Below are 13,889 nucleotides of genomic sequence, written 5' to 3'. Positions count from 1 at the left end.
AAACCTGATTTCTGTAGTTAGCTGAAGACCTGTGGTGAGGCAACTCCTGAAGTGTTTTAATTTCTTTTCCCTTCAAAAAGAAAGGCCATTTGTACCTGCTTCTTAGGAGTGTAAACTGCAGGAGTCAATTTTTTCCCTCTGTTTCCCTGAGACTTGGTGGTATCTGAGTAAGATTTCTCAGGAACATGGCTTGAAAGGCAACAACCTCACTCCCTGCAGCAACAGACTACAGAATCAACCAAGCCGAAACCAAGGGTTCCTGCTTATTCTGGAAGGATAATATTAACAAGCTTCTCTGTACAGGGAATTCCTTGTGCGAGGCAGAATCCCAGCAAGAGTTTCCTTGAAGCAGCCTGCCTGTAGTGTCCCCAACCTGGTCTGGTGCTCAGAAAGGATAACTGAGCCCTGAGTCATGCAATGTAAATTCATGCATTCTCCCTGAAGGCCTGGGGTGCAGTGTTTGTATTCAGAAATCAGTAGTGTGAGAGAGTAAATTATAATTACTCACATAGTTTGCGTGCAGCACAGTGAAGAACTCAGGATTGGTGATGAACTTCACAGCTGGAGACTGCAGTAATAAGGTGATTTTTTGAGAATTCACAGGAGAAAGTGAACCTTCCCTCCTAATCTCTGGACAAAAAAAAAAAAAAAAGCAGCAAAATCTTATTAATGTAGTGGCAAGTGTAGTCTATCATTTAACCTTTACTGAATGGCTGCAAAAGTGACAGTATAAAAAAAAAGCCACCATCCTGCCCAATGCACCTACCTTCTTTTTGTTTCCAAGACAAGCCTGCTGGCAAACTGGTAGATGTTCTCCTTATGCTTGGTTAGTGGTGCAGTGCTTACAGTAGCAGGGTAGGAGCTGGATGCTTTTTGGTACTGTATGTTATAAAACTCTGTGTCATATCTACTGCTGTGTCTAAATATCAATGTGACCACAACAGCTTTTACCAGTTGATGGTTTGGTTCAATACTGTCACTCAGGTGCTGACTGGTTCCCCCCAGTGCTGATTTTAGAGCGATCCAATTTCCCAACCCAGCCTGAGGGGTTCAGCTGCAGAAAGCATTTGGTAGCAAGACTGGGTTAAGGAAGCCCCCTGCTCAGCCACTGACATTCATGTTGGTGCTGCAAAGCGTTGCCCTTTACTTGTAATTGCATTATTTTTGTTAAGTCCATGGTTTTGGGGACTTGTAAAGAAAACAAAAACAGAAACAAAGGGATTATTTTTAATCTGTATCAACCCATGATACAGCACAGGAGCAGAACCGAGCATTTAAGGATATAGCTCTGTAGAGGTGGGAACTCCTTGACCTTCTACAGCCACCATGAAATTATGGCTTGAGTGTACAGTTCTGGCATTTAAAAATACAAGCCAACTTTTACTTGCAGTTCAAGGAAATTGGATGCAGAAGTCAGCAACAGAATAAATATAGATTCCCATTTTCTTCCTATCAATTATATCTTTTTTTTTTTCTTTCTACTAGACACATCATATTATTTTATTCAATTAAAACTGCGGACTGGATCCATTGCTGGAGTTAAATGGATTTATACTGGCTTAATGTGAATAGAATCTGGATTAATGTGCCTAAATTGTATTCCTTCCGACATTTTTCATTTAAATTAAAATGCAAATAGCAAATGTATCATACTGCAGCTTTTTTTTTTATTCTAATGTGGTTTACATCACCCTTGATCTTTTAATTCTTGGCCTTTTATACAATACTGACTTTTTCTCCTAAAAGCAAAACAATTATCTATAGCAAAAACCACTTCCTAATCACTTAAGATAACATATATCATACTCATTAGCTCTTCGAGTTTAAAACAAAAAAGTGAAAGTTACATAATAAATTGACCTAAATACTGGCTGGTAGCAATCCTACTGAATGACTTTTATTAGGTAGACTATAATAGCAAATGATTATACATATTCCAAGTAATGACTACATTACTTATAATTTAAATACTAATAATACAATGTGTACCTCATTTCCATTTCAGCTGCTAACAGAAAGGACTGGGTTTTCCCTATAAGATCCAGTATAGGTAAAAAACTCCTATAAATTGCAATACAAAGGACTGCAAGGAAGCTTTGAATATCAAACATTAAACATTCTCGGCCAAAATTAATTTTCAAGCTAAAAACACCTAATGGATCAGGAAAACAAACAGGCAAAAGTGAGTATTTTTCTAAACTTGTTACAAAACAAATAAAAAGTAAGTTCACTGTTTCTCTGTGTAATTCTTTCTATCCATCACGGAACATTAAGAAAATACAAGCAGACATTGTGTTCGTTCTTTCCTTTTGCCAATGCTATTTACAGAGGGATAGCAAAAGGATGGCAAGAAGTCAGATTTACTTCCAGCACACAACATGGAACACAAAGCTAGGTGGAGGTGAGAATGATCCAAAGGAAGAGAACAGGCCATTCATTTTGGTGGTGCAAGTTCTCAAACAAAGCAGGTAGTTATTTTTGCATGTCCACAAATTGCATAGTGGACACTAGTCTGATTGCTGGTGTTTCTTACCTGAAAAAAAAAAACACTTAGGCTATGGTTTCATAAATGTTTTAAGAAAATATGAGTATGACTACCATCAAAAAGAGCTGAACTGCTCTATGCCCAACCCATCCTGCCCTGGGTACACATTCCATCCTCCTCCTTTATACTGACCCTCATTCTTTTCTGGTCATCTAATGATCCAGATGAAAGAGCTAATCTGGCTGTAAAGAATGCTAAGCACAAGAAACAAGGTTATTTTTCAGGCAGATCTGTTCTTTGCTCTGGTGTGAGGTCCTGCCACGTAAGTTAGTTATGAGCAAAAAGACTGCTGTACTTTCTTCAGTGGCAGCCCACACTTAGATCAGCTCATAGCTATCCCAAAACTGCAGCTTTAAAGACACAAGTATTTCATACTCAATGCCAAGGCCAGTGCAGGTGTGACCACATGGGCAAAAGTGGCAGTGCAGAAGCCATGCCCAGGGAGAATAAACTGCAATGCCCCAGAAAATAAGACAGTGCCATATTTGCAGCTACTAAGGTGAATAAAATGATGCCTTTTCCATTTTAATTTCAAATAGTCCTTTACTAAAGTAAAAATGTTCTGTCTTAGTAGCTGTTAAAAAAAGAATTGAGGCCCTTTGTATCTAGCTTCATATCTGCAGCTTCAAGTCTAAAACCTGCAGCTTCAAGTCTAAACCTCTTTAATTTTAATTAGCTTTTGCAACTCAGTATAATCAAGTTCCAGTCTCTCATAGAAATGCAGAACTGAATGCCATCACTGACTGGCACTGAACACACCACTCAATAGCTTTTTTTCCCCCCATACCTGAGCTTGGCTGGGAAGGCTCTGCCTCAGAGTCACTTCCTCCTCCAGTGGGAACTCTCTCCAGCCTGTTGTTTACTACAGCATCATCTTCAGTCCGCTCTGTTGCAATAGTTCGCTGGATATTTTGGTACCTACATACATTCAGAGAACGGAATAACATGCTTTAGTTAAAAGAATAGCTTTCTGGTGCTTTCTACCTTATTAATCACCACTGTTTTTGAATTATTCCAATCCTTCCGTCTTCAGCATTCGGCAGAGTAAGAGCACACCTGACTCTTCTTCAACTGGCGGAGCTACTCACACTTGGGCCAACCATTATTCTGCAAATATGGCATTTCACACTGACCGCTCGTTAATAGCTACAGAGGGTGCAAAACAAGGAATACTCAAAAGTCAAATTTAGACAGGTATTTAGGCTACAGGTTGCTACCAGGCTTCCCTTTCAAAAATCTAGATGTCTGGAACCTAAAACCATCAGTGGATCATAGTTCCCCCTCTCATTTAGTCTTACAGTAGCATAACCAATAAAGTAAGGATCAATCCTGTGATGCACTGTGTACCCTTCAGTCTTTCTTATTACAATATTGGATGCACACGCTCAGCCCTAAAAAGGTGAAGGCTATTAAGAGTGTTCATAAAATGTTTATTACAATACTGCATGGCCAGCAGCTGGGAACCCTTCCATTTTGGTAGGCAATACGAAACGCAAACTAGTAGGTAGTGTGACCTCAAAGAGCTACAATCTAATTGATAGGACAGCCACAGAAAAGTAGAATAGGATGTAACACATGAGCTGAGTGAACAGCATGAGGACGCAAGTATTATGTCCACTTTTGGAAATCAGTGGGATTGGGTTTTTAGCTTGGGTGGTGACTCGTTGCCCAGTAAGGAAAAGGAAACAATACAGAGATAAGCAAACAACAGTGAGGAGGACGACGACAGAAGAAAATAAATAAAATAAAATAATATAAAATAAATAATATAAAAACCTGCGAATCCCTTAAAAAAAACAACCTCATTTCCATAATAAACATGGAACTAATTGCTGTATTAGTTGATGTCAACAGGATAGTGATGGTCTCAGGGATGAGCCCAATCCTAAATACTTTACCAGATCAGGAACAAAGTATATACCTGGCTGTGGGAATAACCTAGAGTGTTTTTAATTTGCACTACACAAAACAAATTCTAGTTAACTTGTTAACTCACGTAGACAGATGAGTAAGATGAGAGATAAAAATTTCTTTGGTTCTACTAGCAAGCTATGAATGTAAGGCTTATTTATCAAATAAGAAAACATATTTTATATACAGAGAGAGAAAGAAAAGAAAGCATAAGGAGAAAGAGAAAGAAAGAAGCAGAAAAAGAGAAAAGGAAAGAAAGAAAATACACTCTTTTAATTATTTTAATTAGCTTTCACTCCACCTCAATATTCTTAATCCCTATTTCTGGATTGCACTTCTGTGTATATAAAACAGGATGGCTTTACTGTCTGCATTTAATCTGATCCAGCACTGTTTGTCTCTCATTTCTCTGACTTACACTCTCTTTTCTTTCCTCAGCTCAAGTTCTGATTTATAAATTCTAGTTTCTTTCTCTCTCTTTATTTGTTAACGCACACTTTATTCCAAATAAGAAGTCAGTCAGAAGTTAGTTCCTCAAAGTGACATGGCACAAGACAAGCAGTTAGGATTTTGCTTTTACATCTCTCAACAGACAGCATCTCCAGAAGCTCACTGCAACCCAATCTTGGGCAGAAGAGCTGGAGATAATTAAGAAAAATAATTAAAGTTTTCATAGATTTATGGTAAACTTTCATAGCACTATGTGTATCCCCAGTACTGAAAGTCATCTGAAGCAACATTTAGTGTATATCTTGACAGCTCAATAAACAGCAACTTCAGAATTTTCTTTTTACAAAATTGGGCGTTCTGTGTTTAAGTAAACATCCATCTTTACAAGGAAATTCTCATACCAGGTTTTGCAACAGCACTAATTTACTGCAGTTTTAAACTCTCTTTTTTAGACCCATATTTTACATTTTTATTCACTTGACTGCAGGCAATTGAATGAACTTTCCATTCTAGTGCTGGAGGAGTTTTACAACACCCACATGCAACAGCAAGGGGGGGGGGGGGAAAAGTTCATATAATCAAGGAATATAAGCACACATATAAAAAAACCTTGTAGCTTCAATTTAATTAGATGGCAGAAAATCCCTACTGGCAAACCATGAAGAGTAACACTAGTTGTATGCCAACAAAAGGCTACACTTTTCTTTTGGGTCTCAGTACTATAAAATCATCTTATATAAATACCAGAAAATGCTAAAGTAATTGGAGAAAACATTGAAAGTGCAAAAGTTATGGGAACGCCTCTGGAAATTTCAGTCTCCTTTCAAAGTGATTTGTCAAAGAAATGGAGGTTTAGAAATACCACACTGTGGCTGTCTTAACTATCATGGTTATAATTTGTTATGTTACTTATTACCTTTTAAATTAGTGCAAAGACAAGCCTAGTTATACATATAGTGCAAAGGATTTTTCCAACAGAGCTTAAACATCAAGGGCTGTTATCTGCTTTGCTTACAAAGAACCAAGTCAGGTAGCGTTGTAGAAAATAAGCAAAAGTCTTTAAAAGAAGAAGTATGGATGTCTCTTTGGAGTTTGCCCAACACCTGGATTCCAGCTTTGCATTCCCTGAAACCTCCAGTGGCTAGTACAGCTAATGGGAAGCTTGGAGCACAGAAGGAAAGCAGTAGTCTCAATCACAGCTATGGGGTTATTTTTTTTCAAGCTGAATTTCCAAAGCTTTGTGGTTTTGGCTGGGCTGGAAATACCAAGCTTCCTTGTAATATTTTGGTCTTTCCATTCCCTTCCACAAATGAAACCAGGAAGCCGAAAAGTGAGTAGGTTGGTTTAAAAAGAAAAGTGCCAAGTTTTTTCAAACTGCTAAGTGACTTTGAGTCCAAATTTTGTTTGAGGTTAGAGCAAAAGTTCAGGCTGCTGCTAATTCTATCAGCAAGCTCTATGTTTGCTGCTGCCTCACGTAAAACGATTCTCAGGTGTGTTTGCTGAAGAACATTCCAAATAATGAAGTTTGAAATACAACAAAACAGTATTTCTGAAATCAGTGCTTAAAACAAAGCCTGGTCCTCCACAGTGCTGATAATAACAATTTATGAAAAGTGGTTTTCCTCAAAATCCTGAAATCTGGAGATGTGAAATATTTGAAATTAGCTTTAGGACAACAGTAATTTAAAAAATTCTATCCGCCATATTGAAAATACAGAAATTAATTGCCACTGGACAAATGCTCAGAGATTAAGTATGAATCTATTTAACTGGAATCTTAGGAAATGTTCCCAAACTTGGGAACAATAGGAGACCTCTGTATTAAACTTTTCCAGTTGACAGAGATCTTTGCCAGAGAGTAAAGAATCATCAGTTTTTTGCCTCTGTCTCAAGAAACCATGACAGTTCATATTTATTAAGTTGCAATGTGCTTAGTCCCCAATGGGACTCGGGTAAGGAGATATATCTCACCACTGAAAACCCCCTATACTTCTTGCTTTGTAACTGGATATGTGAATACTAAAAATAGAGAGATTCAAGGAATGTCAGTCCTATTAACTGTCAATTCCCAACTCAAACCAGGGATAGTCAAGTCATAACCAAGAAAGCCAGGCAGCCTACATGAAAATATAAATATGGAAGAATAAAGTTTGAAGCAAGGAGGTCACAAAGACAATGCCTACCCTTCAGTTTCTGCTGAGATAGCTGGTTTAATCATTAACCTGTGTTAACTAACAAAATAGTAAATTCCTATGCAGACTCTTACAAACACTTATTCCTTGCGTGGTTGTGCTGCCCTTACATGAGTTCAACCTCAGGAAAAAAAGAAACCAAACAACAAAACAACAACAACAACGAAAAAAAAAAACAAACCCAAAACCTGATGTATGTCCATAAGAGAGCTTTCTGGGGCAGATAACTCACTTAAGTGGCATCCAAATAGTCTGAGCATTGACATGGCTCAAATCCCTATTAAAGACAAATGTTAAACAGCAGAGCAGTCATGTAAATCCCTTGAAAAAATCTGCATTAAACACTCACTTCCTTTAGCTTTTAAAAATATTAACATGGTAGCTTGATACATTCTGAGGAAAGCTATGATGAAAACAAATACTAAGCAGGTGCTTTCACCTCTGCAAGATATAACACATGTTATGAAATGTCATCCAAAATAATGAATTTTGGTGAAAAAAAGGACAAATTCTTCTAGAATCTGTTATGGTGTCAACTTATGTTGCAAAACCGTCACTTGAAGAAGGCTGATTTGCTCTCCCTAAGTTACATGAACTTCCTAGTCATTGTCACTTAGGGTCCAGTTCTCTTTATACACATAAATGTCTAACTCCCAAACTATTCTGCACTCTGAATAGGACTCTGTACTTTGAAACTCTGCATCCTCCTCCCAGCTGCAGATCTTTCTCTTAGCACAGAAAAAAAAGACCAAAAATCTTCTGTGGCATTTTGCATGCTATGATTAGAATATAATTTCAGTTTTACTTGTCTTTTTCTAGAAAACACATTGTTACTGTAAGCAAGGAATTTTAAAAAAACTCTCTCCTTTTTCTGAGGTAAAAAGGGAGGATTTTTGACCATTTATTTTTTCTCTTTCCTCTTAAATTCTGTCCAAAAAGCAAGCATGAGGAAGAAATGATACACAAATCTATGTGTCGACTAGTCAAACAAAAGGAAAATGTGCACCATGTTAAAAGATATTTCAGCCAGCTCAGAATGAACTGACAGATTTACAGGGCCTAATGCAACACTAAGCAGATCTGTCTACGTCTAGAAATGTGTACAGTCTTATTAGAGCAGTGCTCTGCCCTGGAAAAGGAGACAGACCTTTCAACGGGCCTAATTAGCTGGAGTAGAAATGCCACACTGACATGGCAACGCTGTTTCAGTAACGGTCAGCTCAGAAACTGCTGTGGTTTCAGCACTAGATGATGACCCATCGATACCCCTCTCACAGTTAAATAGCAAAAGGGTCTCCACCTTTTGGAAGAACACTCCCTTCTCTTCTAGAAGCCATTAAAAAAGGTTTTCCAAAAGCCTCTTCTTGCTGTTTGAAATGTTTTGCAACATCTTTCACTCAAGAGCGCTCCTCATGTGGGCAAGTTTGGGTACCCAACACCCACAGCAGGTACACCAGCAGGTTGAAAGAGATCAGCAGCAGGGACAGGAACGCGTACATTGGACTTGGACAAGGAGGAAAGATAAATCCTTAGGGAGCCAGTACGATGCACTGGGGAAGGAAGGAAGCCAGTAGGGCAGTGTGGAAAAAGGAGGGCCCAGATCTCAAGGGAATATAAGTGCAAGTGCTCACCGCCGGTTCAGCTGCTCCATTTGCTGGATGGAGCTCGACCTGTGGATCCCATCTGGTGTTGCTGCGGCTGTGGGGCGCTGCCACGTGGTGGTTCGGTTCACGTGATCAACGTAGAATACCCTCCCATGGCTGTCTATCCGAGCTTCCCAATCTAGGGTTGGAAGAAAAGGAAGGGGTGATGCTGTCAGTGTGATGCCTTCCAGAAAACCAAAATGTGGGAGATACATATACACAAAGACACAGATACACAGAGTGGGTATATACACATGAAAGATACTATATATAGTCTACATGCATGCAATATATATTATGTGTATATATTCAAAGTACACATTCAAATGTGTATATATGCTATGTGCTTGTCTATATATATGTATATGCAGTATATGCACATACATAAACATTTCACATACAGCACATAGGTAGCCCAAGGAATTCACTACCATAGACTGTGACAAACAAGTGACAAGAGTGGCTACATTTTTTAAAGGGCTGGATAATTTTATAATTAGTAATACTGGTCGGCTGGATTCATTACAGGTCGGGGTAGCCACAGGGAACCGAGCCAAACTTAGTACAAAAGAATTACATCTGAGCTAAGATGGCAAATCTCATGTTTTCTTTTTTTTTGTTATGTTTCAGAACAAACATGTTCATTTCTCTCTTTTTTTTTTAATAAAGTGGCTTCAAAGAATACCATACAGCAATTAAACAGTCCCGTGAAAACCTTTCACAGCCTGACTGGACATATCCTTAGAAATCTCTCTAAACAGATGACTATTTTAAATCTATTGCTCTGAGGACTGCCAACCAGATTAAAAGTTTGCAGCATAACATTGAGCCTTCCATCATTATTGCTTCCTGCTGGTGCTTAAGTTGTCCCACGACTGAAAACTAAAAGTTATTTGGTATACAATGGGTTGTGGAAAATGTAATGTTGATAAAAAAAAGTGTTTGGAACAGGAGAAATTCAGAAGTGAGTTAGCTAGCAAAGCCACATATCAAATTGGTTGGAATGTATGGAGTAGTGATATAAATTAGACTTGCTAGCTTCATATTTCTACATGATCCATCAGCTGATGACATATCTATGTAAATATATTCACATACTTTCTACACGTTTATATACAAACCTCACTCACATTCACACACAAATCCACATATGGTGATTACCTTTGAGGTCAAATGCTTCCCCTTATTCCCATACTTTTACTATGATACCTTTCTCGCTGATGAGTCCATTCCTTCTTCTATGGCTTTCTATGATCAAATTGAGGATCAGCTGGATTTTATACTTTATGTATTTTTATCTCCTACTCTCTAAGACTAGGATTGAAGCTGTACCTCTCCCTGCTGTGTCTGGACACCTGTCCTTCATGGTCAGTTCCCATCCCCTGAATGCTAGCCCTGGCTAAACGTAGCTCCTGGGCTCCTGGGCTACCTGGGCTGGTCCCAGCCAAGTGTAGGCTGTCTTATGTCTATGGCTGGCTGCCCCTGACAGGTTAATCCCACAAACCTTAAAAGATGGGCACTGGGAGTCCTTGCAGGAATTTTCTGTAAGACTTGAAAACAAGAGCCATATGCACATGCATTATTTATTTCAAAGCTGACTGGAAGTACCTCAGTCTTTATAGATGCAAAACCTACAGTCACACCACAGGTATGCACACAGTGTCTCTCCCTGTGAACATCGCTGCATAATTTTAAGGAGAGGACTCTCTCTTCCTCCCACTAGAGTGGAGTTTCCCAACGATGTTGTAGCTGTTTCCAAAATAAGATCACAGCTTTGTGAAAACGTCTAAAACATAAGATGGTGAAAAACAGCACATCAAGTACAACAGATGCACACTGAGGGAAATCAGACTGACACATAAGGCAGGCCGAAGGCCAAAGCCTTGCTGAGCACACTGTCACTGGTGGCAGGTGTACCACCGTGGGTGGGGAACAGTCCTTCTGGAGCTATGCATTATCTGCAATATCCTCAAGGAAATAACCTTGGCTAGATCTTAACATCGCTAAGATCTTCACTTCCCTTACTGTTGTCTAGTAAAGGACAAATCCTAGTACTCATCCTACATTGTTGTAGTATACACATAAAATTTGAGAACAATAAAGGTTGATGGATAATCAGAAGCTTGCAGGCAATGCTGTAGATCCACACTCTAGACAGCCCACAGAAGACACCAACTGGTCATGTTCGTGTGAAGTCTGCTGATGGACACTTAGTAAGAATATTGCCACCAAATTACACAGTCAAACAAGGGCTTCTTGTAAACCAGCCCTGTGCACTAGCGGCTCTAGAGGTTATGTTGCAGTGTCTCTCTAATTATATGTAACTCTGACCTCCTAAGCTCCTAAGCATAATACTTAGAAATCTAGTACCAACGAAACTTGTCCAGAGCTTGGAGGTCACAGTGAAAACTCCAGGTTAGGATCATGCAGACTGGATCAGAACTTCAGGAAGGCTGTCTCTGTTGGATGCATCAGACATCCAGCAGCAGTATGTACAGACATGGACTATAGTCATCCGTGAGTGCTGCTTTATTCACTGCTTTGTGAGTAAACACACCTGAAACTATGGGCTGACACTTTCATTAGCATGCTAAAATATTAGGAACTATGTGTCACATGGCTTTTGAGAAGCCTGCAGCAGTATTGTTCCTTGCACAGCATTTCTAATCAGCTGAATAACTCTTCTTTTGGTCACCTGGGGAAGGCTGTCAGAGGGTGGCAGGTGCCTTTCTGCCTTCCCACACTACAACCTGTAAGTCACACAAGTCACTGAAGCTGCATATGATACCAGGTTTGTGGACAGATGGACAGATAGCTGCACAGAGAGATGAACAGGCTGACAGGTGAACAGACAGACAGAACTCCGCTTCTGAGCTGTGCTCCAGACTCTTCATGCTACTTCAGGGGCATGGGTGATCTAGGAAGCAGCCAAATCTCCTCAGGGTCTTTTGTTAGTTTTTCAGGCAAAATAAGACTGTGACTACAACAGAGACTAACCTCCATCTAACCTTCACAGTAAGAGATGGGACAGTACTGGTTCTGTTCTCCATCAGCTGAGTCGTATTTCACAGTAGCCTCTGAAACAGCTCTGACTTATATCAGAAGATGCAACTTTTTCTGTCAGGCCCATAATCCTAGCAGGGCAAAGTAAACACGCTGCCTTTCCCTTTCCAAGCTCAGCCACACCTTTGGCAAAGAGCAGCTCTGAACTGGGCACATGCATTTTTCTTGGTTTCAGTTCTGTAGGGTTTCCAGCAGTACTAGCAAACACATGCGTAATAAGGGATGACTATCAATGCCGTCATGAGGCTGTACAAACTCTGCAAATCTTCTGTCAATCTCGTATAGGCCTTAACATTCATACTGATCACGACGACATTCCTACGTAAATAATGAATGAAACTGCTCTACCTTACTTTCCTAAATAAAGCTGCCCGAAATTAAATTTCCTCCCTGAGATCAACTGTTGCGTTGTTATGATAAAACAAAGTTATTCAGAAAACTATTCAAAAGAGAAAGAAGACTGTCCAGAAGATTCTCCATGACCAAAGTAAAACCAGTCAATGCTGAACTTGTAGCACTAGCAAATTATCTTCAACTCCACTTATGGACAGAAGGTAATGCTGCATGTGAGAAGTAAGCTGGGTTTGATCATATAACTCAACTTTAAAACAGAAAGCTTCTTCCTTTCACATGATTGAAGAACTTTTTATCTAGAACTAAGAGGTATTAAAGGCACTGAGATAGTCATACCAAATGCTAGAAGAAGAAACATTTATAGATTAAGGCTATAGTTTTCATTTTGAAATTATCTTAACATTTCATGGAGAGTTTTTGGAAACAGGCTTCCTAGTTGATATTATCCAATTCAACTTTTTCCCCCCAAAATTGACTTAGTACAGTTTATTCCTATTAAGATCAATATATTTAAGCCCACAGCATCAACCTTTATTCTAAAAATGATATTATATGCAAATGCTAAAATATAATCCTAGAAAGGGATATCACTTCTGTACTGTATCGTTATACATTGCCATTTCGTGTCCTTAAATCCTGTTGTGAAAGCAGCAATGGTACAAATACTTGCCTTTTGAGAATAACTACAAGAAAGAGAAAAAATGTATTAAATTGGTGATGGAAGAATATGGAATAGATTCACAGTGTATTTTTGTTTACCTGAGCAGGTATCAGTGTCCTCTCATTAAATCATCTAATGGGGAATGTGCCTTATTCGCAAAGTGTTGAGGTAAGAGTGGGAGGAAGAGAAATATTTGCTTGTTACAGAGGCTACCGTTCCCATTTCATCATTCACTGGCAAGCCACAGTGGGACTCTAATAAGACTTCATTGGGCTAAAGGCATTTGAATCATTCACGCTACTGTGCAGCTGACGCCAGCGCTGGGGCTATTTTCAGCTTAGGGAATACTGACAGCATGGTTTGTAAATGACGAATTATTTGTCAGGGGCACCATAGGCCAAGTAAGCGTGTTCCCTTCTTGGGCTTTGAAGAAAATAAGAGTGCTTTGTTTGTACGCCTGGTTGTTTTTCTGAGGCACGGCACAATTGAGGTTGTTAAATCGTGCTGAAGTTGAAAGGTGACCAGCAGCACGTTGCAGGGCATAGAGTGCACTCTGCTGGGCACTGAACGCCAATGCAAAAAGCGGGGTAATCCTCCAGGAACATACAAGGGAACGGCTACAGAGACAAGTGAAAACATCTCCAGGTGGTAAAAATCTCATATTATCAGCCTGCTAGTCGATCACGCTACTTGAGACCTTCTCATTTTTATCCAACGCAACTGCAGACACCGTTACAGTCCATAATGAACATAAAATTCACTGATTAGCAAATACAAAGACAGTACAACAAGACGACTCAATGTGAGCTGCCTTTTCCCAGCTTCTGCTGGTTTTGCCCAGATTTGGACCTGTCAGTTCCAGGAGCACTCTGGCTGCAAAAGGGTTCCTGCAGGACCTGCAAGCAGAGCTGGCAGACCACAAGGACTGCCACTCCAAACCATCTTTGAAGTTGGTTATGGAAAACCTGGAGACAAATGTTATAGAAAAATCAGAGTACTTTGCTGATACACCACCCAGAAAGCTTTGTAGTAAGTCTTCCAGAACAGCTGACAGATACTCACTCCAGTCT

General features: G+C 39.5%; 1 protein-coding gene across 2 annotated transcripts in view; it reads right to left on the bottom strand.

Moving 5' to 3' along the window:
* Nucleotides 1-13,889, bottom strand: part of HECW1 (HECT, C2 and WW domain containing E3 ubiquitin protein ligase 1) — a 265,943-nt gene that overhangs the window by 57,504 nt on the left and 194,550 nt on the right. For both annotated transcript variants that reach the window (XM_086743039.1, XM_086743038.1), the window contains 3 exons: nucleotides 8,730-8,880; nucleotides 3,333-3,463; nucleotides 509-630 (listed from right to left, as the gene is read on the bottom strand). In XM_086743039.1, the coding sequence (XP_086599165.1) occupies nucleotides 509-630; nucleotides 3,333-3,463; nucleotides 8,730-8,880 (404 nt within the window). The remainder of the gene's footprint in view (nucleotides 1-508; nucleotides 631-3,332; nucleotides 3,464-8,729; nucleotides 8,881-13,889) is intronic.

This window comes from Chlamydotis macqueenii, chromosome 2 (genome assembly GCF_036417535.1).
Source record: "Chlamydotis macqueenii isolate bChlMac1 chromosome 2, bChlMac1.mat, whole genome shotgun sequence".
Taxonomy (NCBI): domain Eukaryota; kingdom Metazoa; phylum Chordata; class Aves; order Otidiformes; family Otididae; genus Chlamydotis; species Chlamydotis macqueenii.
The sequence above is the reverse complement of the archived record's forward strand: the minus strand, read 5'-3'. Positions and strand labels throughout refer to the sequence as shown.